Source organism: Camelus bactrianus, chromosome 6, assembly GCF_048773025.1.
Source record: "Camelus bactrianus isolate YW-2024 breed Bactrian camel chromosome 6, ASM4877302v1, whole genome shotgun sequence".
Classification (NCBI taxonomy): Eukaryota; Metazoa; Chordata; class Mammalia; order Artiodactyla; family Camelidae; genus Camelus; species Camelus bactrianus.
Genome location: NC_133544.1, coordinates 74,407,322 through 74,434,485, shown reverse-complemented (window position 1 = coordinate 74,434,485; position 27,164 = coordinate 74,407,322). Strand labels below are relative to the sequence as shown.

The 27,164-nt window shown below is 51.5% G+C and overlaps 1 protein-coding gene and 1 non-coding gene across 2 annotated transcripts; one reads left to right on the top strand and one right to left on the bottom strand.

Annotated features, from left to right (window-relative positions):
* Positions 1 to 495: 495 nt before the first annotated feature.
* On the bottom strand, positions 496 to 20,614 carry MAP1A (microtubule associated protein 1A). The gene is made up of 7 exons (XM_010965228.3): positions 20,360 to 20,614; positions 19,318 to 19,419; positions 11,446 to 11,528; positions 11,024 to 11,164; positions 2,595 to 10,818; positions 2,220 to 2,440; positions 496 to 2,034 (listed from the first exon to the last, which is right to left on the bottom strand). The coding sequence occupies exons 1-7, from the start codon at positions 20,595 to 20,597 to the stop codon at positions 1,879 to 1,881; spliced, it is 9,165 nt and encodes a 3,054-aa protein (XP_010963530.2). The 5' UTR covers positions 20,598 to 20,614; the 3' UTR covers positions 496 to 1,878.
* A 4,929-nt stretch (positions 20,615 to 25,543) lies between these two features.
* LOC123619728 (small nucleolar RNA SNORD88) lies at positions 25,544 to 25,633 on the top strand. The gene has a single exon (XR_006728394.1). It is a non-coding gene; the product is annotated as a small nucleolar RNA SNORD88 (small nucleolar RNA).
* The last annotated feature ends 1,531 nt before the right edge of the window (positions 25,634 to 27,164 follow it).

Sequence of the window (27,164 nt, the reverse complement as noted above, 5' to 3'; positions counted from 1 at the left end):
CCCAGGACTATAAAGGCTTTCACGGCAGGGGGAAAAGCCAACATTTTACTTCATGGAAAGCCTGACTGCACAGGTGAAAGGCATTTACATCCTCAACAGGCTCTGGGTCTCTGAGGGCCCCCAACCCCTCACCTCTTTGGTGTTCTCCTGTGCAAGGTATCTGGTGCTGTTTGAGTCCTCAGCTCCTGACCCCACGGTAGGCATCTCCTTCCCAGGAGACCCCTTGCCTCTCTTCCCTCCCCCAAACCAATGTATGTCCCCACTCTCAGTTCCTATTCCCTATGCTTGGGCATTCTCACCTAGTTTCAGAAATTGTGCTGGCTCCCCATAACTTTTTCTCCCTTCACCCACCCTATATCCTCTAGCATCCCAGGGTCCTGGAACTGCTTCCAGTCATCAAAGGAATCGAGATAAATGACAATGCTGGGAGAAGCCAGGGCCCAGCAACCAAGCGATGTGTGGGGTCAGAAAAAGCCCAAGCAGCACAACAGCCTCTGTAATGAACTCGATTTATTGTTAGAGTTGGAGGCGGCTCCGTTACAGCAGCTGGGAACTAGAGCAGGGAAGTGGGAGGAGCAGAGCACAGCAGCACGGGAGGGCGGGAGCTCGGGAGAACACGGTTGGGCTCGTTCTGGTTTCCACACAGTTGTTTGGCAGAGAAGCCGAGCCCTGCTGAGCGTCTGGGTCTCTCAGTCCGGCAGTAGTCTGGCAGGGCTGCTGATTGGCGTGCTTGGGGTGAGGCCCTTTTCTGGGGTGGTTTTTTCTGCCTGTTTTCTTATCACTCGGTAGGAGTTAGGCCTTAGGCTCAGTTTTGTTTCCTTCTCTCCTTCCTCCCTCTCATTTTCCCCAAGTCCTCTGGCATGGCCTCCACCTCCCAGATCCTCTGTCCAAGAGTTTGGGGCTGGAAAGGCAGCCAGCGTTCCCATCTCAGCTGCAGGGTGGCATAGTGGAATGTTGGGGGAGTCACACATTGCTGGGGTGTCAAATGTTGGGATGTCAGGCAGTGGCTTTGTAACCCATTACACACCAGGCCACAGCAGATGACCACATGCAGGTAAGCCAAGCAAGTATGAGAAGGGATCAGGGTAGCTGGAATGGGTGGGTGAAAACTTCGTAAGGTCAGAGAGCTTGGAAAAATTCTGGGGTTGAGGCTGGGCTCTCCATGCCCCTTTGTGCTGCCCAGTAGGCCTGGTTTGGGCACAGCTCTGGGAGGTGAATGGTATGAAGCAGGGGCTGGGAGGATAAGCTCCTTTCTTCTCTCACCAATCTGTTGGTCAAAAGAGCTTCAAGTTTTGGATTGAGACATTCAGATACAGAGGGAAGCAGTGGGACAGTGTAGCAGCGATGCATCCTGCTGGAACCCAGACTCTGGTGGGTAAGGGGATGGGAGATGGAGGAAAGGATGCAGCTCTGGGCACCTCACTGACAGCATCCTGCCCCCAGGTCACATAAATTACTATTGGAAATTCTTCCTTGGGATGCTAAATAAATAGATTAAGATTAAGAGGCCCCTGGGGTTGGGATATGCTCTCCCTCCATGAGGGAGGAGGTTGCTCTCTTAGACCCAGCCTCACTCCCCGCCCTATATCAGTATTAGACAGTGCTAAAGTCACTCCAGGGTTCTCAGGCATCGGATAACCTCGTATCCTAATTTTGCACCCTCCCCCTATCCTATCCGTTACCTTTGGTTTTGAGCCTCCTTTCAGGCATGGGTGAGGGGGGGAGGGACAACCCCTCCCATTTAGCCTAAGTTTCCACAAGACATCCTGTCCCTGGCACCCCTACCCCAGCTCCCATGTCCCTCAACCCCAAAGGACTCAGCAGTAGCCATTCTCTAAGGGAGCTGGGGGAGCAGATCCTTGGGGAAGAGTGGTTCTTTCAGAACTCAATCTTGCAGGCTGGGAAGGATTCATCCTGCATGACCACGGTGCTACTGCTAGCCAGGACCAGAACGTTCAATTGTTGCTGCTGCTCATGCGTTTGCTGGTACCACTCACGAGTCACCTCCGTGTCATGAGTAGGGATCAGGGTCACCTATGAGGGAGACAAGACATGCCTGATGTGAGAACTGAAGGGAAGGTAAGTCGTGGGATGGTCCAGGGAGTAGCCCCGCTGCCCACAGAAAGGACTCGGTCCTCTTATGAACAGAGACTGCGTTCCACTAGTGCCTCTGAGTAAACTTTGACCAGACTACCTCCTTGGTGTTCCTTGCCGCTCACCTGAAGATTCTCCCCCCACTGGGCCTTGCCCTCCAGCAGGGAATCCAGCACAGCCCGGCTTGGCTCGCCGTTGGCAGGGTCATTCCCACTGACCACATAGTAGGAGGCACGCACTCTTCGGAAGAAGTCAAGATCAGCAGTCTTGCCACTGCAGTGATTCGGGATGTAGGCGAGATCCACATATATAGGGAGGCCAGAGCCGCCCTTGGAACCCAAGGCCGCTGTATGGACAAGACAGGACTCATTGTAGAGGGAGAGTAGAACTCTTTGGACAAACTTCTTCTTCCCTCCCTTCCTCACTCCAACTCCTGGAGTCCTTGACCTGCCACACTAACCCCAAACCACAGTCTCTCCCGCTTTCCATGTTATACTTACTCGGTCCTGCCTTGAGTCCGTTGACTAGGCCTTTGGACACGGGGCTGTGTCCATCCTTTTCCTCTGCTGGGGTGACCTGGCTTGGAGTGCTGCGTGGTCGGGGTGGCACCCGGGATGCTCGATCTGCAGGCCCTTTACCAGGGGTGGGTGAGCGTTTTCCCCGAAGATCCAGGCGCCGGGCAGGAGATGCTGGCTTGGCCCTGCCTGGGGCCCTGCGGCCTAGTCTCCCCTGTGCCTTCTCTTTCTCCCGTAGCCTCTCTACCCTTCCAGACTCTGAGCTGAGCACCTCGGGGTCAACCATGCACACATCAGGGCGGGGAGGGGATGGGCGGGGGTCTGGCTGGGGGATAGGGGGTGGGTCATGGCCAGGCCTGGGATGGTGAGTTCCACTGACCCCACCAGCTTTGTCCACAGGCAGGAAGTCTCCATCTTCATCTGAGTCTAGGGCTGCCTCAGCTGTGATGGATGGACACTCCTCAGTCTCTGGTGGAACGTCAGAATCTGACTGTGAGGAGCCGGAGTCGCTGGCTGACGTTGGGGGTGTCTCATCTGCCACGGGGCATGGGCCCCCTGTGGCCCCTGGGGGCCCAGCCCGGCGCCGCCCCCCTCTCCCTACCAGCCGAGCTCCCTCGGTTGAGAGGTCACTGTCATCTGTGGCTTGAGGCAGAGGTGGGTTCAGGAAGGAAGGGGAAAGCTCCCCACGATGCGGCCGGGGCTCGGTAGCACATCCCTGGGGCCCAGCCTCAATCTCAGGGGAGACGCTTCTAGGTTGGCCTCCAGGGGCCCCTCCAGGGCACAGTGGCTGCTCAGGGCACAGCAGGGTATCAGGCCTGGAGCTCCTCTCAGCTCCCTCAGGCCAGGCCCCCCGTTCCCAGGCGGGGCAGGCCTCAGCCTCTTCTTTCTCAGCCTTGGTTGGGGCAGGGCCTGGGGGCCTGGAGCTGGTTTCAGTTGGGCCATTGGTGGCACAGTCCCCGGAGGGACCCTGCAAGGGGCTTGGCTTCTTGGTGGCAGCCCCTGAGCACTCTAGGCGGCAGGGCAGAGTGCCATCATCCATGTCTCCAGGCAGGCTGAGAGCCGGAGCTGGGGCCAAGTCCAGTGAAGCTGGAGGTGCTGGGCTCAGAGGAGTGAGGTCCCAGAGGCTGTGGGCAGCTGGCTCCATTCCTGGGACCAGTGCTGCAGACCCTTGTTCTGCAGCCTCCAGGCCGGGAGGGAAGCGCTCAGCCACACTGGAAATCACAGGTGTAGTGGCCTCAGAGGAGGAGCCTTCAGACAGGGCTGGCGAGGCAGGTCGTGGCAGACTGGAGAGGAGAGGGGCCCCAGGAGAGCTGGGCGATGGCAGCTGAGGCAGCGAGGAGTCCAGGCTGGGGGCCTTGGTTACTTCTAGGTACTCATCGTGCCGGGCTCTGGTGGGGGGCCCTGGGGCCAGAGCCAAAGCTCGGTCCCTAGAGAAGGCAAGGGACCCACAAGGTGCCGAGCGGGGTTCAGCTGGAGAGGGCAGCTGTGGAGGGGCGGGCTGCAACGAGGAGAAGCCAAAGGCTGAAGCAGGGAAGTCCAGGCTGGGTCGGGCAGGGCCCAGGTGTGCATCTGAGGAAGGGCTAGTATATCCCTCACTTTCAGGCCACAATGTGGAGGGCCCTGCAGGGGTGGGGTGAGGGGGGCTTGGGGACTGGGCCTCTTTCTCTGGCTGCTCCCGAGCCCCCTTCTCCAGCTCCGAGTCACTAGTGCTGTCATCCCAGTGACCCCGGCCTGATTCCTTGGGGGATGGGGTTCTCCTATCCGGGCTACAGCTCAGGTTGTTACCGTTAGGAGGGGGGCTTGGGCCTTTGGTCCGGGAGATAGGAGCACGAGGGGGCACTGCAGGTGGGGTGAGGCTGGGCTCCACACTTGGACCTGGTTCAGGTTCTTGCCTTGGGGGTATGGCGGGTCCTGCCAGAGCTGCATAGCTGAAGGTTGGAGTGTCAAATTGGAGGCGATGGGGTGAGACAGGAGACGAAAGCTCCTTCTCTGCAGATGTGTTTCGGCCGGCAGCCTCCTCTTTGGCTGAGACGCGTGGGGGCCAATCCCCAGCTGCTCCAAGCGGAGGCTCCCTAGTGGGGCATGCAGGGCCCAGCCCAGTGAGCATCATCTGCTCATAGATGTCTGCGTATTGAAAGCTTCTCTCGTCAGGATAGGGAGTGGGCTCTCTCTGCTCTGGCTCGGTCTGCTCTGGCTCCTTGGTGGCATGACTCTCGCTGGCCTCTGGGACCTTTGAGCTGCGGGGGCTGGTGTCGCGGGGGCTGCTGTCGGGAGTCCCAACCCCACCTTCTTCTTCCCTTTCCCCTTCAGCCTTGCGGTAGTCTTTCCCTAGCGGGGAGTATGGCCCGCCTTCCAACTCAGCTGCCCCCTCCTGCACTGCAGCTACCACACTGTCATACTCAGCTGTGCCCCAAGAGAAGGGCGCAGGAGTGTGCGGCTCTGGGGCAGGCGTTGGAGGAGCTGGGGCTGGGGAGGTGGGTGCAGGGGGCAGGGGTCTGTCCTTGGGCACCCAGGGTGGGATGTCAGCCAGCCAGGAGGGGGTGGTGGGTTCATTCCTCATGGGTGGCATGGGCTTAGGCTCTGGGATAGGGCTCTCTTGTCCTGGGGCTGATGGGACCCTCTGTCCAACCATCTCAGGTGGGGAGGCTGGAGGAGAGATGATCTCAAAAGGGGAGCGAGTCAGCTTGTCTTCTTCCTCTGGGGGCAGCCCAACTGGTGACTCAGCAAGCCAGCGCTCCACCTCCAGCCCCTTCTGTGGTGAAGTCTCCTGGAAGCCCTTGAAGTCTGAGGCCCAGGGGCTCTGGGGCGTATGCTCCAAGGGGGGCACTTCTTGCTCATCATCCGGCCCCTCATCGAGGAAAGTGCTCTCCCTCTCTTCTGTGTACCGTGGCCGGGCGCCCTGGCCACCCAGCTCATGGGGGAACCAGACCTTCCGCTCACAGCTCAGCTCCCTCCAGTATGTGTCCTGCTCTAGGACCGCATCCTCTCTGCCCCTCCAGTACCTGTCCTCCTGCTCGGGAGATGTGTCCTCCCATGTCCGGGCAGGCTCTTTCTGCTCTCCAGCAGGCTCCCCTCTGGATGGAGATGTTTCTCGCCACTCCTGGACCACACTCTGCTCCTTCCAGTACTTTTCTTCTTGCTCACTGGCCTCGTCCTGCCGCACTGGGCTCTCTTCCAGCCCCAGAGCTTTGGTCTTCTCCAGCAGAGCTTCTTCCTTCTGTTCGACAGCCCTGACTTTTTCTGGAGATTTTTCCTCTAGAATCTTCTCTTCCAGTGTCACAGGTTTATCCTCCTGCATGGGGCTCTCCTGCTCCTGAGTTTTGTCCTTCTCTTCCAGAGCCTTATCTTTCTGTTCAGCAGCCTTAATGTTTTGCTCAGGGGCTTCATCCTTCTGTCCTAGGGCCCAGTATTTTTGTTCTAAGGCCTGATCCTTCTCTGCCAAGGCCTCACCCTTCTTTTCCAAGGCCTCACCCTTCTTTTCCAAGGCCTCACCCTTCTTTTCCAAGGCCTCATCCTTCTTTTCCAAGGCCTCATCCTTCTTTTCCAAGGCCTCATCCTTCTGTTCCAGGGCCTTGTGCTGCTCAGGGGCTTCATCTGTCTGTTCTAAGGCCTTGCCCTTCAGTTCATGGACTTCGTCCTCTGGAGCCTTGTCTTTATGTTCAAAGCCTCTGACTTTTTGTTCTAAAGTTTCATCTTTCTCTTCTGGGACCTTGTTCTCCTGTTCCTGGGCCTTATCTTTTGGTTCTAAGTCTCTGTCTTTTGGTTCCAGGGCTTTGTCCTTCTGTTCTAGGGTTGTGTCCCTTTGTTCTAAGTCTCTGCCTTTTTGTTCTAAAGCCTTGTCCTGCTGTTGTTCCACAACCTTGTTCTCTTCTTCCAGAGCCTCATCTTTCCAACCAATGGCTGTATCCTTTTGTTCAATGACAACATCTTTATGCTCCAGAGTTTTGTCCTTCTGCTCTAGGACTTTATCCATTAGCTCAGGTCCCTTCTCCTTCTGCTCTGGGGTTCTGTCTTTCAACTCTGGAACTTTACCTTCACACTCCATGGCGATATCCTCCATGGCAGGGCTTGGCAAAGACTCAGGACTCTTGGTTAGGGAGCTCTCGGGTGTCAGAATGTGTTCTGCAGGGCTTGTGCTCGCTCCGGGTGAGTGCTCCCCATCTCCTAACAGGGGAGAGGGAGAGAAGGACCTGGCAGGTAATTTTCTATCAGGGCTCTCATCTGTGATGTCTGCCTGTGCAGAGTACCCAGTGGTCCCATCTGTGGGAGGCGATACTGTGGCTGCACGGGGTTCTGGAATAGACACAGGGGCTAGGTGGTGAGAGGCGTCCTCAGCCTGCATCAGAGGCCCTTTTTCTTCCCTTCCAAGGCATGGTTCCCCAAACTGGAGGGTGCCAAGGCTTTCTGGAGACAGCTGCTTAGAAGAGATATCCAGAGAGGTCTCCTTGCTGGGACTCTCTTCTGAGAGAGAAAGTGACCGGGTGTCTTCTGGAGATAACTGCGGCCAAATGTCTTTGTGTAGGTGCTGCTCCGTCAGGCCACGGGGAGACCTGGGGGTGGCTTCTTGGTTGGCAGTGTCTGTGGAGACCACGCTGAGGACAGAGAAGGACTCTGCCTCTTCAGGGGAGAGCCCTTGGTCAGGAAACTGGAGCACCTCATCTTTCTGAGGCTCACCAGTTTCTTTGAGTGGTGTTCTTAAGTCTCTGGGAAGGGCCTCTGTTTCCAGAACTGGGCCTATGGGCCCTCCTGCCTCCACAGTCTCAAAGACTATTGCTTTGTCCTGTTCTGGCAGCAGTTGGATGGTGCAGCCTGCAGGTCCCGCAGCAATGCCGATGGGTGATTCCTGGGCCTGGGGGCTCCTGGGAGGAGGCATCTTTCCTTCCTCCTCTAGTCTTCCCTCTTCAGGTCCTGGCTTGACTGTCTCCTCTGCAGTATCTTCCTTACCCACTCCTGGTGTACGCTTAGTATCTCCCCAGGAGTCTGCTTCCTGAAAGTCTTGGGGCTCAGACTTTTCTTCCACTGGGGACTGATGAAAAGGTGTGTGGGTGGCACTGGGTGGGCCAGATGGTGGGGGAGAGGCCATCTTCACTGTGCTGTCATCTGGGCTGAGGCAGCGCTCCTCCGCTTCTCCAAGGGCTGGTTCCCCTGGTTGTAGGGTGTGCCCAGGGGCAGCGAACATCGGGGCTCCATATTGACTGTGAAGTTTCTCAGACGTCTGTACCTTTGTGATCTCCTCTTCCACTTCCACGGCTCTCTCTCCAGGCAAGCCTCTTCCTACAAGCTCTCCTCTCTTCTCTGTCTCCCCAGTCACAGAGAAATCCTCATAGGGTGGTGATTTGAAACCCTTGTCTTCTTCCAGTGAGGAAGTGGGTGAGATGGTACCAGCTGATGGCACGTAGTCCAAGCCCTGAGTGGCTTCAGTGCGGGATGAGGGGATGCTCGTGACCGTGTCAAGCAGTAGGGAGCTCTTGCCTGTCTCCTCTGTCTGGGGAGCTGTGAGTGAAGCCACGGACTGGTCCTCAGCCACGGATGTGGCGAAGGAAGAAAGCTTGTCACACTCGGTGATTGAGGTGGCTGAGGACACGTGCTCCTCTTCAGCCAAAGGGGCGGCCACCATGTTAGGGGGGTAGGTGAGTTCAGTCTCTGGCGCTCCATAGCCTTTGCTGGAAGTGACGGGAACAGCACTGTCTGCAGGCTGGCTAGCCTCAAAGGGGCCAGGACCTTCAGGCCCAGGGAGGTCATATGTACCTGTAGGGAATCTAGGTGGAGCTGGGCGCTCCTCCGGCTCATCATGGATCTCCTCATCTGAGATGGTCTGCTCAGTCTCTGAGTAGCCAGGAATTGTCTCGTCCTGGATGTAAGAGACGTGCTCAGTGGCTCCTGCAGGGGTGGCCAGGCTGCTTAGGAATGATGAGGTCTCCTTCTCAGGGGCTTTGCCTTGGGGTCCCAGTTCCCGGGCCCCGAGAGCCTCCCTGCCCCTTGGAGTTACCTTCAAGGCTTCTTGCATATGTTTTTGGTAAAAACCCTCAGCCTTTGTCTCTTCCTCTTCCTCCTCATCTGAAGGGTGCACCTCCTCCATTTCTTCTAACTCAGCCTTCTCTATCACATCCTCCTTTACCTCAGGTTCACTTTCCTCTCTGGCTTCTGTTCTCTCAGGGAGTCCCTCTGCTTCCTTTGGCTTCTTTTCCTCCCAGGTATCTTTCTCTTCCTCTGTTTCAGCCCCCGAGTCTGGACCTCTGTCCTTGCTGCCTTGTTCCTCAGGGATGTCTGGGACAACCTCTTTCTCTTTCATCACAGGCTCTTCTGGTTCCAGCGCTGGGATGGAGGATGGTATCCCTTGGGCAGCTGTGCTTGGGAGTCCCTCCTCTGCAGCGTCTGGGGGGAGTGGTTTCTCGCCGAGTCCCACGTCCCTTTGTTCAGCCAGCAGCCCCTTCTCCTCACGCTTCAACTCCTCGAAGTCCTGTGTGAGGTCCTCTGGTGATGACAGGGCCAGCTCCCTGTGTCCACTGACTGTCGGGAGTGGTGCAGCCCCCTTCTGGGCTGGGGGGGTCCGGGGCTCAGAGGATGGCTCCTTCTCCCCACGGGCAGCCCGGCTCTTGTCCACCTTGACTCTGCCAGGGGCCTTGGCTTTGTAGAGGGTCTTCCGCACCTCAGGGGTAAAGGGCTTCAGGTCTGGCTTGGAAATCTTTTTGACCTCAGGTTTGGTATCTTTCCTCTTCTCCTCCTTCTTGGCATCCTTCTTCTCCTCCTTCCTTCCTTCATCCTTCTTGATCTCCTTCCTCTCCTTTTTGATCTCTTTTTTCTCTTTGTCTTTCTTCTCTTCCAGCTTTGATACCTTCTCTTTCAGATGCTTCTTCCCCACCTTGTCTTTGATCAGCTTTCGTTTCTCCGCCTTCAGTGCCTCACTCGACTCTGTCCTCAGCCTCTCAGGCTTGGCAGGCTTCTCTGGGGGCTTCTCAGATGACTCTTTCACCTTTTTCTCTGTCTTGGCTAACTCCTTGGCCAATTCTGAGCGGGCCTCCTTGGCTCCCTCCTCGGCCACCTCCTCCCTTTTGGCCAGCTTGCTCACGGCTGTCTTGGCTGTGGCCTTGAGGCTCTCCTTGCTATCCGCCCGCTGTTTGATTTTGCTGGGTTTGAGGTTGGCAGGCACAGCCCCAGTGGCCAGGTCCTTCTGCGTGGCCACAGGGTAGCGCAGGAAATCCAGGTGTCGGAGCTTTTCCAGGCCCTCCAAGATCTTGTTCTGGGGAGCGTTTCCTGGAAAAAGCACACGCACGATCTTCTCGGTGGGGTTGGCTGGTAGCCAGACCACCAGAGCAGTGATAGAGGTCAGGTAGGGCACCGAGATCTCAGCCTCCTTCCCATTAGCCAGCACAATGCCTGTCTTAGCTTTGCTGTTGCCTGCCCACTTCTGCATGAGGAACTGCATCTCCTTGCTGTCCTTGACAGGGTTGAGGACATACATGTCCAGCCGGCCCACACCCATCTTGTGGAAGAGGGTCAGTGGCTCGATGGTGTTGCTGACCACACGGTACAGAGGCTCGGCCTGGATGCCCAGGCGGTTTAGGTGCTGCAGAGTGAGGCAGGCCTCCTCAATGCTGCGCTTGGCCTTCCGCGAGGCATCAGGCAGCCGCAGCTTATCGGGCACGTTGAAGAAGACGACTCCCAGCTCGGGGGAGATGAGGTTCTTCACCCAGTCGCTGTAGCTGCTAGAGCCCTGGGACTGCTCCTCCTCCAGTTCTGCCACTTTGCGCTGCAGGAGTCCGTTGATGCCTGGCAGGTTGTCTGCCCCGATGTGTGTGAGCAGCACTGAGTCGATGCGGTCCAGGTGCCGCACCAGCTTCCAGAAGCAGGATTTGCGATCAGAGCCACCATCCACCAAGATGTTGAAACCGTTAACAGCGAAGAGGGCAGAATCCCCGCGGCCACCAGGGAAGATGTAGCAGCAAGGCTTGGAGAGCTTGAGGAAGCCCCCCGAGGTGGGGGGCTCCAGCAGGTCAAATGGTGATGGCACATCTACGGTCTCAGAGACGTACTCGGAGAACTCAGCCACGCCATCCATGGTGGGCAGCGTGGGCTCGGGGTTTAGCCGGAGATGCAGGGTCTCTTGGGAACTGGATAGTCCCAGGTGGCTCCAATCACCTTCCCCTAAGCAGGACACGGTGAGGAAGGCCTTGGTCCCAGGGTCTCTATTGCTGAGTAACTGGGCAATCTAAAGGAATGGGAGATAGACCAGGTCATTGGGGTTGTCTCCACCTGACTCAGATTCAACCGACTAATCTCCATCTCTCTCCGAGGTGATCTCCTACCGCTCTGCTAGTCCCCCCAGTGGTCATGCAACAGGAGATTTTCTCTTCCTTGGATCCCTCCCCAGAGCTCTAGTCCTACCCCATGTTCCCCAGAGCTCTAGTCCTTACCTCTGGGTTGTGAAGGACCTGGGCAAAGTTTTGATAGGAGTAGGTGCCACTCTGGAGGATGAGGTCGCCCCCAGGCTCTAAACTTTGCCCACTCAAGATCAGGAGTTTGTGAACTGATGGGCTGCTAAGGAGGTGGTGAACCTAGAGAGGAAGGAGAGGAGTGTCACAGATGGAGGAAGCCCCTGCAGGGAAGGGCACTGAATGTTCCTGGTCCCCCTTGGTATTGCCAGGACACGCTCCCCACTGGGAGCCCCATGCCACCTCCGGAGTGCGGCTGGGACTGTGAGGCAGCTTAGATGGCAGAGAGAGGATGGTTGAAAGCCAAGTCCAGGAATTCTTGGCCTTACAGCAGTCGCACTGGCAAGGGTGGGTTACGGCACTTTCCGCAGGCCCTTGTGGCAAGGCTCAGGCCCTGCCCTTACCTCAGAGCTGATGCTGTCGGCACTGGGGTTTACCAGGATGATGGTCTCTAGGATCTCACTCTGGTGGCAGAGGGTCCTCTGGCCTGAGGGAGAGATGCAGGAATTTGTATTGAAGAAAGTAGGCAGAGACCAAAATGGAGAGGCATTGTGTACGGCAGGAAAGGAAAGAATTCACTATCAGAACATGGGGCTTAGGGGAAAGAGAAGCCTGGCTAGGCTTAGGTCCTGCCACTTTGGATACCGCTGAGTAAGGTCTAGAGGCTGGCTCCTGCACTCCTTCCCTTCCAGGGTTTCCTCCTCCCCTCTCCTACACTGGCTGTCTTCTCCCTCCCTTCATCTGCTCCCTTCACCCCGCTGCCTGGAACTCCCGCCTCAGACCGCCCTGTTGACAAGAACCTTTTGTCCCTCTCGAGCACTGAGCTCCTGGTGCTGCCTGGGGATGGGGGCCTCAGCTCAAGGGAGGGCTCCTGGAATGACAATCCTCACTCAGCTCTCTCCTCACTAGCTTGCCTCTGCCTTGGGCTTTCTAGTCAGAGTGCCTGGAAATAAGGAGATGGATGCTTCTGTGCAGTGTTGACAGACTCCTCATCTTCCTTCCAAACCCCCATCAGGAGTCTTTTGGAATAGGACTTCTGGAATAGAGAAGTCTGTGCTGTCTAAACACTTGGGGGTTACAATGCCAAGAGGAGAGATAGGACCTCTTGTTCTGTTCTCCAGTTCCTCGGAGGCCGGGGCTGCACTCACAAACATGCACACAATCATCCTGTTCCCACCACCACGGAAGTTTCACAGCTCCATCTCCCACCTCACCTTCACATCCTTAGGCTCCAGGGAGGCCTGGTTCACTACCCCACAACCCATCCCTTGGGAACAGTTTCTCCTCTCATCCTTGTACCTCTCCTAGGGGCCTTCTGTCACGGAGAGGTTAGGGGTACACAAACAAGAAACAAGGAAGGAAGGAGAGGTTCTGAGTATTCCCCAGTCTATGGAGAAACATAATACACCCTCAAATCCCCTTTCTACTTCCATTATCCAGACTCACATGAAACACCAAGCAGTGCAGCAAAGAAAGAAAGTGGCAGGTTAGACGGAAGACCCTAAAGGAGGCTGCCATCCCCTGCTCCTGCCCTTACCAGCTGCAGCCCATAGTGGAGTTACCTTACAAACACACAGTTGAACGGATGGTCTGGGGAGTGGGCTGTCTGGAGGATATTGGTGGGAGGACTCATAACCTGTCCCCCAGACCCTCTTCTGTGACCCAGCGCTCTCTCCTCTTTCTGGGGCTCAGACAAGAGGACCCTGGGGCCAGGGCCTTTGTTAAGCAGAAGAGCCATGGTGCCAGGATCGGGCAGATCTGGCAGCACTGGGCTGCAGTTGCAGCTGCAGGGGAATGAACTATGGATGGTGTCAGAAGACCAAACCCCACACAGGGCAGGTGGAGCCCAGGAGGGGTTCCCGGCTTCTCTTCTCTTAACATGGGAATTGAGGGATGTTCCAAGGTCGGTTCAGAGGATGAGAACCCCCTCAGAGACGCGCAGGGGCAGGGCTTGGGCAGGTGAGGGATAAAGGATTTCCAGCCCCAGGCTACCTCTAAGGAGTTTAGACTTAGAAGGGCAATTCCTCTCCCCCCACCCCACCTCCCGCCCCCACCACATACTCACAAGGTCACCCTTGAAGCTAGGAGTTTCAGAAAGAGAAAGCTCTGTGGTACAGACTGATTGGCTTTCTATCTTCTACTCCCCCTCCCCCGGTATGCCATTCCTCCCAGTTCTCTATTCAGACTGCTCTGATCTCAGTTCTGGTCTTGGTGCAAGATCCCATCCCTCACTCATGGGCTCTCCAGTTGTGACCGGCAACTACGCAGTTCAGCGATTTATGTCGTGTGCCCCTCCTTTTCAGGCCTGGGAGAAAGCCCTGTTTCTCTCTTCTGCTCCCCCAGCAGTTTCACTGAAAGCAATTGACTTATTTTTCCTTTTTCTTCAGAGAGGACTTCTTGGGAGGCAGGGGCACGTCCCTTGTCCAGGGATGGGTTTGGGGGTGGACGGCGAGTGCTGAGGCTGGGCGGTAGGGAAGGCAGGTGTCTCCGCAGTGAGGCGGAAGGGAGGGGGGCCGCCGGGCAGCTGCAGTCTGCCGCAGTGTGTGTGTGTGCGCGTGTGCGTGTGCGCACTGTGCTCGGCTCCAGCCCCGGCTCCGCCCCCACCCCCCACCCCAGCATGACAAGTCATTTTCTTGGCTGCCTCTGCAGGGGGGTGGGGAAGGGGGGGGACGCAGAGAGGGAGAAGAAACTGGCCCCTCTGTTCGGAGCCCCCATCTTGGGAAGAGAAGAAGAGATGAGATGGGGGTGGGCCACGATGGGGTCCGGTGGGGTGGGCAGGACTGGAAATTCGGGCAGCTGCTAGGGAGGGAGTAATCTCAATCTCTGGAGGGAGCCAGAAAGGGGGGCGCTTCGAGTCCAAGTTCAAGCTAATCGCATGGAATGGGGTGTGGGGAGCCCACAGCGAATAGGTTGGTCCATGAAGAGGCGCGTGCCACGTCTTAACGACCCTTTCCTCCCTTCTTTTCCATAGTGTCCCCCACCTTCCCTTACTTGGCGAAAACTCGCAGTCCCGTTCGTCCCCAGCATAGGAGCAGCTGAGCAATCTAGCAGCTGACAGCCAGAGACCCTCCCATTAGGTACATTCCCATAACATCCGCCTTTCCCTCGGATTCTTCTGCCCTTGCCAAAGACAGCCCCCAAACTCCACCAGAGCCCCAAGGCTTCTAGGCAGAGCCAGTGACACCACCCTCTGCTGCTGCCTCTAGGCTGCTGTCTCCCAGTTCAGCCCAGCCTGAGAGGTGGACTCTCACCGTCCCAGCCCCATTGGCCTCGGCCTAGGTCTGGGTCCAGGCTGGCCCCACAGCCAGAAATGGTCATCTTCTCTCTCTGTTTCCCGACCCTTCCCACCCCCGCAGGGTTAGTTCCAGATACCTCAAATCTGGTATCACCTCCCTTCCCGTTACCCCCATCCCGTCTCCCTGTCACAGTATCCCCCACCCCCCATGCTAAGCCCTTGGGTTCTTACCCTGGGGTGTGGGAGGGAGCCCTCATGGAGGCTGCGGCTCCGGCCTCAGCCGGCAGCTTCAGGGAAAGAGTCTGCCGCACTAGGGGTGGGAGTGGGGGGGGGGCGCTTGATGGAGAGGGCGGCGCCAGGGCGGGGAAGAGGGGCTGGTCCATGACGAGGCACTGGAGACTTAACCGTTTCTTTGCCTTTGCAATGTCAGTGCTCTGGTACTTCTGCCTGGCCAAGGAGTTGTCTAGCAGCTCGAAGAGCCAGGGTGGTCTCCAATGGCCTATAGAACCCTTCTCCCCCAACCCTGCTTAGTTAAGAAATACTCTTTTAGCATCAGTCAAAAGACCAAAGCCCTGTGCTCCACACTGGGGGATACATGAGGTATGGGCTTCCTGGGCCCTCCCCCTTCTCTCAGAAACCATCTGCTGCCTCTCCCCTCAGACCCAGGGAATGACTTTCAGTCCCGGGAGGAGCAGGAGACAAAGAGGCTGGGGACCTGAAAGCATGAGGTAGGAGTTAGAGGACTGCTTGGGACAAGGCTGGGGATAGGAGGGAGTTGTGCTGACCTCTGCCGGCTTCTGAGCCACAGCTTTGGAAACCAGAAGGCACAGAAATGTCTCACTGTAGGTTGGAGAGTAGTTTGAAGTAGACACATGGTGTCTAGCCCATCTAGGGTGGGGCACAGGGACCCTGGGACTGCATACAATTCTGTGCCAATGCAGCACAGCGCAGCAACCACACAGACACTGACAACTGGAATTCTTGGGTCATTGGGTATGAAGAGGCAGTCTCTGAAGATTCAGGGTACTTTCTGCCTTTCAGTGAAATAGTTAAAGGGATGAAGGAAGATCACCAGGGCTGCAGGCCTACAAGATTTTCTTACTATAAGTCAATTATTAAATGTCACATAAAGTACTCTTTGGATTAAAGAAATCTTATAAAGGACTTTGCAGGGTGTTGACATCCCTGTTCCTATCTCTGGAACTTTGCTCTGTCTCTTTGATGTCTCTGTTTTATACGATCTTAATCCTTCTAACGTTGGCCCTTTTTCCCTTAGTCTTTACCACTGTCTCAGATTTGGTGACACGCGCTCTAGGACTCAAGAGAGGACCTAGAGCTCTAGCACTCAGTTTCAACCCGGCAATGCTCATGTTCCCACATAGTCCCTCCCTGCCCTTGTCCCTTCTGTCAACCCTCCCCAATCCTGGCCAACTCCTAAAGCCTTCCTCACATTGACATCCACCCACTCTTACCCCAGTACCAGCCCCACCCTTGCCCCAGGCTGCCAAGAGCTGCTTTTGAAGGTCAGAGAAGCCAAAATAGTCTCTGCTCTCAGCATCTCCATCCCCCCTAAACTGCTGCCAGAGGAGAGGAGGAGCTGAGTCACCAGTGAGGAGAGGGGGAGAGGGAGGACTACAGAGGGGGAGGAATCCTTGCTCAGATCCGGGGATGCAAAGCAGCGGCAACATGGCAACAGCCCCATTTGGACAGAGGAGGCCATCTGCAGAGATACACAACACAAACCAGGCTAAGTTCCGAGCATCACAAAAGGGAAACACCTCCGTTCTGCAACTTCATAGTTCTTATTTCCTCCAGCCTCAAGCCTTCTACCTCCTCTCTGCTTTCTAAGGCTCTCTGGAGTATGCTAAGAGGGAAACTTGAGTAGTCATGTGGCTTGAGAATGAAATAACATTTCCCAGCCCAGTGCAGAGCCCACCCCTATTCTCAGCTATTACCCCCAAGGACCACACCCTGGGCAAGGTTCCAACTCACAGTGGAGTTTTCCTTCAGTCCTCACCCTCTGAACAGCCACCCACCACAACCAAACCTCACCCACTGTGTTCCCTGGCTCTGCTGCAATGAAATGGTGAGATGCCGAAGAAGAAAGAGAGGCCTGAGTTCAGACACAAAGTGAGATCAGAAATTCTAGATCTGAGACCTGACTACCATTTTACCAATCATGCTTTTAAACATGCCACTTAAGCTCGCTGAAAGCTCAATTCCTAAACTATCAAATGAGTATAATATTAGTACCATCCTCCAATAATGCCATGAGGAGTGAATATCATAAAAGATGTTAAAAGTGCTTCATTTCTAGAATCCTAAACCTGCAGTGCACAAATGCCACTGGAAGTCTGTCCCCCTTTTGTGGAAGACTTGTGAGAGGTCACCTAGGTGATCAGGGAAATTCTAAATCAGAATGTCAGACCAGACCAACTCTAGAGTAACTTAGCTCCCAGGTAAACCCAAGCCTGGAGGTGCTACGGGAAGAGACTTAAAATACTCTTCATGTCCCTCCTTTCCTATTTCTGAAAGCAATGCAAACCCCAGTTGTAGGGGCCAACGAGCTGCTGTATTCATTCAGAATAGCTTTCACGTTTGCAGAAGTAATGGAACTAGTCCTTCCTGAGTGCATCAGTGGTAATGCAGAGTCAGATGCAAGGCTTCCAAACTGGTCCTTCAGCCTGTGATTTTTTAGAGTCCTAGAATACCAGTCATGAATTATAAATTATGAAGCCCTCTCCCTTGCTATTTGTGCCCTCAAATAGAAGTAGTATTAGAGTGTTATTTAAGCTCAGTTTCCCACTGTTCTAGTTGTTTCTGGGTTTGTTTTAAAATGCTTGGAAGCTCCAGAATTTTTTTTTTTTTTTTTTTTTTTTTACAAAGGGTTAGAAAGGAAGGCTCCTAGTCACCATTGCAGACTACCTGGTGCAAGATTTACCTTGGAAAGCCTTTACTGCATTTGACCACTAGAAGGAGCTGGGCCACTGACTGTCCATCGAAAGGTCCCCTTCTTTTCTGTGTGTGTGTAGGGGGTAGTGGCTAGGAATGATTGCACTCTCCCTGTCATTATAGGATACATTTTTGTCCCCCTTTTCAGCATTTTGGCCCATGGCTTGAGGAAAGGTGACAGGGATGTGGGGTAGACAGAAAGGATTAAATCATAAGGTCCTAGCATATCCTCTTGAGCCCATCCCAGCAGCCTGGTTCCCTTTGCCTCTCCTCTAATGGAGGCTGAAGGGAGGGGCAGTGTCTGCAGCTGCTCTGGGCTGACTGTTGTTTGTGGGGACAGCTGAAAGAGGAGCCAGCAGGGGTGGGGCTGTGGCTGTCTTGAGCCATGTGGGTTTCTCCAGGAAATTCTCCACTATTCCCCAGGGACATAGATAGGCCACCATGAAATTGTCCAAACCTAAAAATATTCAGTATTCAAAAGTGAGCCCTGACCTTGGGTATAATGTTCCTAAGCCCCTTGAGGATACCATGGTAAAACACTTGGATTGAAAAGCTCTAGTAGTGGTTTGTATATCAGTGCTTGTTTCTGAGAGGTCTCTGAGACTAACCATGCATCTCTCTGTAAGCGTTTTCCCAAGCACCTCCACATCTTGATCTGAAGAATGGTTAAGTATTTTGGTTTAAGTTCTGTTCACTCTTCTATCATTCCAAAAAGCGGCTTACTCTTAAGTCTCTTTGGTCAAAAGGATAAGGTTGGAGAATTCAGTGTGAATTAATAACATCAGCAGATACTCCCCAAATTCAATTCAGTCATCAATTTCATCTGCTGTCATCCCCTTATCCAGGCTAGCACCAAAGCTCCTAGAATCAATAAAGTGGTTAAACTGTCAATTGTCGATCATTAGCACTAAGGGAGGAAGCCATGACACGAGTAATTCTAAACAGAAGGCAGTCTCAAAACAGTGACTGGTTGGCTTCACAGGAAGCCTGTCACATCAAGCAGAGGCCAGCCTCACATTTTTTAAATGCTGCACATATTCCTAGGATAACGGAGCATTAGTCATATTAACCTTGTCTTTTCTCTCCAGGAGCATCTCTAGAGGAGTCAGTGATCAGGGAAATGATCAAAGATGTGGCAGTTAGCAGAAGGAGCAGAAAGAAAAGGCAGGGGGGTGACTATCTATTATACTGGATAATTGAGAGTTATCTGTATAAGACAAGAATTCAGCCATTTGGTGGCAGTGACTGTTGAGTTGGGTGGATGTTATATTCCATAAAGACACTGGTGTATAAGTTGGTTTGTCAACATTTACCAATAACATGACCAGATGCCCAGCACTTTTCTAATGGGATGTAGGGTTTTCTGCAGTCTCTCCCCACAGATACTGTCATAGCATAATAGCTCCTAAAATATTTTCTAATTCCTAACCATTTCTCCCACCTAGCAGAATGGGCAACTGCATCCTGTAAACTTTGATATCAGAGCCAAACCTCCAAGTATGACTAGCTCTTGCAGCAGTAAATCCAGGAAACCTTGCTGCCCCTCTGGATTTGATGGTGCTTATCAGCCTTTGGTACAAGTTTTCTGCTCTGCTCTGGACATCTGTTGACTGAGTCAAACGAAGAACCAGAAACCCTGAAAGCTGGAGGGTAGCCTGAGGGAAAAAGCTAAGCAAGGATCTTGGAAGGTGAGTGGAGGGTTCAAGGGTCTCTAAAGGGAAGCAAGGAGGCCAGGGGATACAAAAAGGGGATCACAAAAAAAGAGTGAATTTTTACATGGGAGATGATTAATCACTTAGAATAAGTACCTCAATCCCTTAGTGCACCCGTCAACAACTATCCACAAACCACACTCTTTGCAGGCAGAAATTACATTCTCTAGGCTGCCTCCACCATCATACTGTTTGTCTGCCAAGTGTACTCGGTATGCGGGGAAAGCTATGAAGCTTTACAACCTTTCCCTTAGGAGTCCCTCCCTGCTCCCCAACCCAAACCTCCCACAAAGCCCATTCTGCCAGGAGACTGGACCTCTGCTCTTCTGTGATGAGCCCTCACCCACAGGACTGAGATAAATGACACTAGTCCTAACCTTTGACCTCTGAGGAGAAGTGAGCTAGGTGCCGGGTAATGAAGAGTCTCAATTGTTGGTTCAAGTCAATGGATGATAAGTCAATGTTCCAGGAGAGAATCCCTGTGAGAGAAAACAAAAACAAAGGGCTCTAGATAAGGTCAGAAGGACTGGACTTCTGGGAGCACTTCCAAGCTCACAGAAGAGGTAAAGAGAGGGAGGGGATATGGACAGCTGCCATGATCAACCTCACTGATGTCTTTAAGAAAGGTGGCTAGTGCCTATGTCTGTCTCCCATCCTGTGCCTTTCTTGGGCTTTGCCTGACTAAGAGGGAGAAGGGCAGTTTAGGCTAAATTTGGTCATTAATGAGTTTGTATATAGGAATTTTCTTGCAGAGTTGCCCAATTATGATAGAAGTGACACCCGAGGGCCCATTCGCAGAAACTAGGGGCTGCCTTCTTGGTCCTTACTGCTAAGTAGGAGTCTAGACTCTCCTCCTGTGGCCCCCTCCTTGCCTCTGCTCCTCCGCAGCTTGCTTCCACCCGCAGGTGGCTCCGCAGCACTGCGCCACAGACAGTGGAGAACTGAGGAGCTTGCGGCCACTAAGGTCATTCTCTCAGGTTGGCCACTGGCACTGGGATATTTGAGATTTGTCTGCGGCTTTCAGAAAGCACCCTGTGTCTCTTCAGGAACTCTCAAGAAGAAACTAAGGTAGGGACCTGGACTCTCCAGGGGATGGTGAGGACTTTCAGGACGTCTGGCCCAAGGTATTATGGAGAAAGGGGTGTAACCAGAGGGGGCCCCAAAGCACTGCACAGAGCTCCCACCGCCTCAGGGAGACTGCGGAACGCCATGGGGTGTGCAGGAAGGTTGCGGAAGCGAGATGTTGGCAGTTCGGAAGGATACGGATGCATGACATAGAAGATGCAGGTGACAGGGGCTGATGATTCAGATTAACAGGGAGCTCAGATCTCAGGAAATGAACACTGGGGATGGAGGATGCAGATGGCAGAGAAGCACGGGATGGAGGATGTCCCGAGCGCAGCCAGGACAGCAGCTCACCTTGTTCAAGGTGGGCCCGCACGGCCCTCAGTTGACTTTCTGTACCGATGTCGCCGATCACGATGAGCAAAGAGTGTTTCCTTGGGTCCCAGCTTGCCGCCGCCACCGCGGCTCCGGCCTTGCACAGAGACTCCACGGGGTTCTGATCTAGCTGAGAGCCGGGGCTTGGGAGCCCTTGCCGGGGACTTGTCTCCCCTTGCCGGGGACTTGTCTCCCCTTGCCGGGGACTTGTCTCCATGGCAACGCCGCTAGGCCGCCCCGGCCCAGCCTCGGTCTCCATGGAAACTCCGTTGGAGTGCTAGGCCGGCAGCGTCCGCTGCGGGCAGAGTGCGCGCGGTTCTTAAAGGCCGGTAGCTGGAGCCGCTCATTGGCTGCTGCCTGTCAGGGGGGCGGAGCACTGGCGCCGCAGGGGCGGGGCTGGGGTGGCGACGCTCCGGGTCTGCGGCTTCCAGGGCCCCGGGTTAGTGGCTGACTCCCAGCACCCCCCATCCTTTTCCAGAGGGAGCTCCCACTCCGACTTGAGTAGGGGTGGGGGATCTGAGGGACCGGTTGGAGGAGTGAGCCTATTGTCTCAGCGCCAGAAGAAGCTTCTAGTTAAGGTGTTTCCCGGAAAAGTACTTTCTGACAATTCCGCAGTCTCGCCCAAACTGAGGGGAGCCATCTTGTCCCTCTCTGGCTCCGAGTTTGTAGGGCTGTATCCTTCTGTGTTGGTGTGTCTGTGTTATCATTGTCTGGAGCTTTTTTTTTTTTTTTTTTTTTTTTGGGTCATCGCTTGCTAGGGTCCTAGATTCCTTCCCATCCTCATTGCCTCAGGCCCTGGGTGTGTGGTGTGCTCTGAAACACTGTGCAGTATCGGAGGGACGGATTGACCTTCCGGCCCTGAGTCCCTGGGGGGTTGTTATTCCGAAGATAGTGGTTGGCTAGTCTCCATCTCTGCTGCGTGCAATGAGCTCAGACTGCAGCAAGGGGGGTTTGAGTAAAACCCAGGAAAGACCTTCTCAACTACAAGTAATGTGACACAGTGAGTTGGATAACCTTGGGAGGCAATGGTATTACTTACTCCAGGGAATTCTCAAAACAGAAGGGGCAATATTTGAACGAACGAAGGGCTTGGCCCTTACAAAAGGAAAAAACAGGGAATGTGAAAGAGGACTGAGGAGGCTGACACTGTCTTATGACTGTCTGGTACATCCTTGTAAAAATGGTACCTGCTGTAAGTCTCCCCTCCCCCATTCCTCAGTGTGTCCCCACCACCTAATCCCCACTCCAGCTTCTTCCTTTACCCAGGATACTGAATCATTCTATATATTATGTATCAGATGGAAAGCCTGTCTTTCACCCTAGGGCTCCTGCAGCACTTTTTCGGGTCCCCTTTGCCTTACACTTTCTGGATGGTATGGGGAAGAAAGGAGCACAGTACCTGATTCAGCAAAGCTGCCTCTAAGCCACATTCTGCTCCACCTCCTCTCTGGAGGCCCTGAGGAAGATTGGACAGTGTCTGCATTTTAAGTACCTTACGACAGTCCTGGTTCCTATCACGGAGCATGTATTTAGCAAAACATCCAGTCCATTCTGCAATTTGGGTATGGCCCTACCTGAAACTAACAAAATGTTCTCTGTCAATTATATCTCAATTTTTAAAAAATTGAACATGGCCCTGAAAATCCTTTTTGTAGCAGAGAGGGAGAAATAAGAGTACTGGCAGAACATAGGATGGTGGGGGTGCATCACCCTATATGACACATGAGAAAATGCTCTGCTACACCTCTGCATCACCGTTTGCAGATCCGAATCTGGCAAAGAACATAGAGAGATGGGCAGGCCTCCTTTTCTGCAATCAGAAAAGAGTGCCACGTGGAGACAGAGCAAGAATAGGTTGTAGGGAGAGGAAGGGGACAGTTTCCATAGCAACTGTAGAGATGAAGCCTTTAACTGGCACAGGGCCTCAGTATAAGGGTCAGCAGCAGTTAACCATGGGCCCTGCTTTCATCGAGTCTGACAAAGAGGTAAGACAATAGATCTGAATGGTATAGAGAAGGACCACACACTGATCAGATGGTAGGGGCAGAACTTCAGGTTTGCTAGGATTGGCTTTTATTAATCAGAGCTGCAAATACAGACTATGGTAGTACTAATTGAAAAGTATGGAGTGTTAGCATCTACTCTCCAGAATTTTACAACTGAAGACAGAAAACACTGACACACATACATAGAAGGCATAGAACCCTGAATAAAAACTTTAAAGAAATACATTTATATATGAATTGCAAAGTATATAATGATCTATTTTGTGTTTAGGAGTGGTGTGCTGTGGCAGGAGCCTAGCAGTAAAAGGATGCCATTCCAAGGCCGGTCCAGTTAGGAACCTATGATACACATGATTGTGAGGCATGTACAGCAGTTGGTGGGGATTACAGAGCCCACTGTAGCATTTCATTTAACTGCTGGCCCCCTGCACTGATGAGGTATGATCTTTTGGGAACTCTTCTATTCTGTACACTCTCATCATTCAGCATTGGCTGAAATGGTGGTTACAACCAATGCTTTCCAAACTATTTGTGATGAAAGACCCTTGAATTGTGGAAGGGGTCTCAAGGATCCATCACTGAAAAAGGAGGTTAGAAGAGGTGTAAAAGGAAGACACTATTATAAGATCTTACCTTGGGTGTGCACTGGCGTGGACAAAAGGCAAAAGATAGTATAGATCTCAAATGGTTTGAAAGGTAATTGTAACCTTGGCTAAATTTAAGCCAGTTAAAGGATTCTCTGCCCCCAGATCTTCGTCAGTTCATAGTATAGAGTGATAAATATCCAACAGGTAAATTATACAGATGCTTAGCAGAGTAAGAGGGGCATCTCTAAAATTTTTGTGAAAATAATTTCATTTTTGGTATTTAAATTATTGAAGTTGTCTTCATGAGAGAATCAGAACTTTATTGGAATGAGTTATGCTCATCATGAGTTACGTATGTGTGGGAGAGGAAGGCACCATAAGCCTTTCAATTCTTAGGGTCTCCATTAAAACTTAAGCTAGCTGTGATTATTCATAAGGGAAAAAAAATGCTGGCTTCTCCCTGCTGGCCCAATGAGTGTCAATGGTTTTTCTGGGGATCTGAGCTCACTTGGCAGAAATCCAGCCTGTTCTGCTGGATTGCATGGTCTTATCAACCAAAATATCCAAAAGGAGCTGTATGCAGCTCACATTCCCACCTTGTACTCAGTTCTGCCTATAAAGCATTCTTTACACAGAGAGAGGCGTGTTGAATTACAGGATTGCTGTGTCAGAAGCTTATCCTTGGCTTTTGGGGAAGATGCTATGATCATAATGCATACCAGCAGCCGGGGGGGTCACCTCTTAGCATGAACAGCTGGTTTATCTGCAGAGGCACTGAGTGAAATAACCTCTACAAGGCACTGAGTAAAATAATCTCTCAAAAGTTTGAGATGGGGGAGAAGTCTGCATTATTCCTACGTCTGGCACATAGAGGAGGCCCACAGTAAACATTTGTTGGATAGTTTTCCTAATTATTATTTGTTCACTAAGTATTGGAAAGAGCAAGGGCACTGGGTTTACTTTCCCTGTGTAGAACATTATAAAGGACAATGAAGAAATTTCCCCTTTTCCCTTCCTGACTCTCCACACCTCTTTTTTTTTTTTTTTAAAGAAAGTGAGTCCTCAAAGAAACATTTATGAATACTGTTTTCTCTTGTCCATTCCATTAGCCTCCTCGATGGAAGTTAGTGTTTGGCTGTGGCCACTGATACCACCTTTTCCTTTAGTTTGAACAAAGCTACCTATTATTATAGGGGTCTTTAAGGATTTTCTTGTGGTGGTTAAGACATGGTGGTAAAGAGAATCTAAATTTATAACTTAGTTTTGAGGCCATACCTGTGTATGAATTAAATTTTGCATCATTTTTTCAAGATATTCATAGAATGGAGTTACTTTCCTTCAAGGAATACTAGGCTTGCAGAAATATGGTCCCCTTTACAATATTACAAACTCACAAATACTTTTGCCCTGTCTTCTCAATCAGTTCTTTCTTGAAGATCCTTTATCGGATGCCCTAACTTCCCTTTCTAACAATACCTCCTGCAAATAACTGGCTTTAGCCTTTTCATCCAGTAAATCTGAGGCACTTGCCTTTCCCTCAGTCATTCTTGTACTTTTTGTTCAGACTGTCTCTTCTTCCTTAAATGCATTGTTACCCTTAATTCTCATCTAGGGATTTACCTTTATGATTAACTTTATTTGTGAAATAAGGTTCCATCTCACTCCACAAAGGATTTAAGGAGTATGCCCTAACTCAAACACAGCTGCTTCTCTGAATTCCTCACTTGCCAACTGTGTAAATTTAGGCAAGTTGCTTATCCTCATTGTGCTTTAGTTTCCTCATCTGTAAAATTATAATAGCATCTCACCTTAAGGGTTGTTTTGAGAATTAAGTGGGACAGTCTTTTAAGTATGCTTAACACAATGCTTTGAATTCATTCTATTTTAGCTATTCACTCAGTAATATTTATTGAGCACTTACTGTGTGCTGGCAAATGAAACACACAAAGATCCCTTTTCTTGTGGAGCTTACATTCTAGTGGGAAAAATAGATAATAAATAATAAGTAGGTAAATTATATAGCATGTCAGCAAGTGGTTAGTGCTGTGGTAAAAAAAATATATATATATATATATACAGTAAGGGTGACTGAGAATGCTGGTGAGGGTGTGTGATAGGGAGGAATGGTGAAGGGGCAGGAAAGTGCAATTTTAAAGGGGCTGGTCAGGGTAGGCCTTATTAAGATGAGACTTGAGCAGACCTGAAGGAATTAAGGGAGTTGCTATTTGGATCTGGTAGAGAATCTTATAGGCAGAGAGGACAGCCAGTACAAAGTCCCTCAGGTAGCAGTAGGCCTGGTACATTCAAGGACTAGCTGGAGCCCACTGTGGCTGGAGCAGAGAAGCAGAGTGAGAGGAGGAATAGGAGATGAGATCAGAGATAAGAGAGGCTAGATCACATAGGGCCTAATAGGCATTGTGAGGACCTTGGTTTTTACTCTGAGTGAAACAGGAAACAAATGCAGGCTATTGAACAGAGGCATGTTATGGTTTGACTTAGATTTTTACAGGATCATTTTGGCTGCTCTATTGAGAACAAACTGTAGAAGTTGTAAGGATTAAAGTGGGAAATTACTCTCATAATGTCCAGTACTGGGCTGTGATCACCCGTGAGGATAAGTACCCTGCAGGACCTTTGATACCTGGGGGTCTGAGGGGCCCTGGTTTAAAAAATAATAATAAAGTGGGAAACCAGTCAGGGAACTTGCAGTAATCTGGGTGAGCAATGTTGTAGCTCAGATCAGAGTGATGTCAGTGGAGATGGTGAGAATTGGTGGGATGCTGGATGCACAGTATTTTAAAGGTAGAGCCAATCTGATTTCCTGCCTCTTCAAATGGCGAGCGAGACAAAAAGAGAGTAAATAGTGACTCCAAATATAAACCAAAAACTTTTAGAAAGTTACCTATAGGAGGAGAGAGGAAACAGATTGTAAGGCAGCCAGGGATGGAAGGTAGACTTTTTGGAATTTATCTTATTTTGTAAATTTGATGTTGGAATCATATAAATGCTTTACGTAAGTATAAAACAAAATTAAATCAAAATGACCAACCTGACAAATATTTCCAGAATATATTTTTAAAACTCTCCTACAAATCAATAAAAAAAGACAACCCAATTATAAAGTGGACAATTTGAATGGACTTTCACAGAGATGATATACGAATGGCCAACAAGTATCATGAAAAGTGTTTAACATCATTTGTCCTAAGGAAATGCAAATTAAAGTGAGTGTAATATCACTTATCCACAAAATGGCAAAAATAACATCAAATGTTAGCAAAGAGATGGAGCAAATAGGACTCTCATAAACTGCTAATAGTAATGTAAAATGTTATAATTACTTTATATAAGTATTTGGAAGTGTATCGTAAAACTAAACATCTGCGACCCCAAAATTCCAAACCTAGGCATTTACCCAAGAAAAATGAGCACATATATGTCCACAGAGAGATCTGTGATGGCTGTTCATAGCCAAAACCTGGAAACAACCCAAATGTCCATCAATAGGAGATTGAATAAACTGTGTTACCTTCATGCAATAGAATACTACTCAGCTATAAAAAGAAACTACAAATATACACAACATAGATGAAAAATAAAAAACATTATGTTGAAACAAAAGAAAACACAAAAGAATACTGTTAGTCAGTCTCCTGAGAAGTAGATGCCAAGATGTGATTAGATGTGCAAGAGATTTATTAGGGGAGTATATTGGTTATCTACTGCCTTGAAACAAACTACTCCAAAATTTAGTAGCTTAAAATAACAAACATTTATTATCTCACATTGTTTCTAAGGATCTGAAATCCAGGAGCAAGTTAGTGAGTAGTTCTGGCTTAGGGTTTCCCCTGAAGTTGCAGTCAAGATGGCAGTTGGGGTTACAGTAATCTGAAGGTTTGACCAAAGCTGGGTAATCTGCTTGCAAGATGGCTCATTCACATGGCTGTTGGCAAGAAGCCTCAACTCGTCACCATGTAGGACTCTCCATAGGTCTACTTGAGTATCCTGATGACATGGCAGCTGGCTTCTCCCAGAGCAAGTGAACCAAGAAAGGAAGGAGGGAGATACAATGCCTTTTTAATGACATAATATTGGAAGCCTTATTCTATTTATTAGAAGTAAGTCACTAAGTCTAGGCCACTCTCAAGAGAAAGGAAATTGACTCTACCTTTTGAAGGGTATATCACAGAA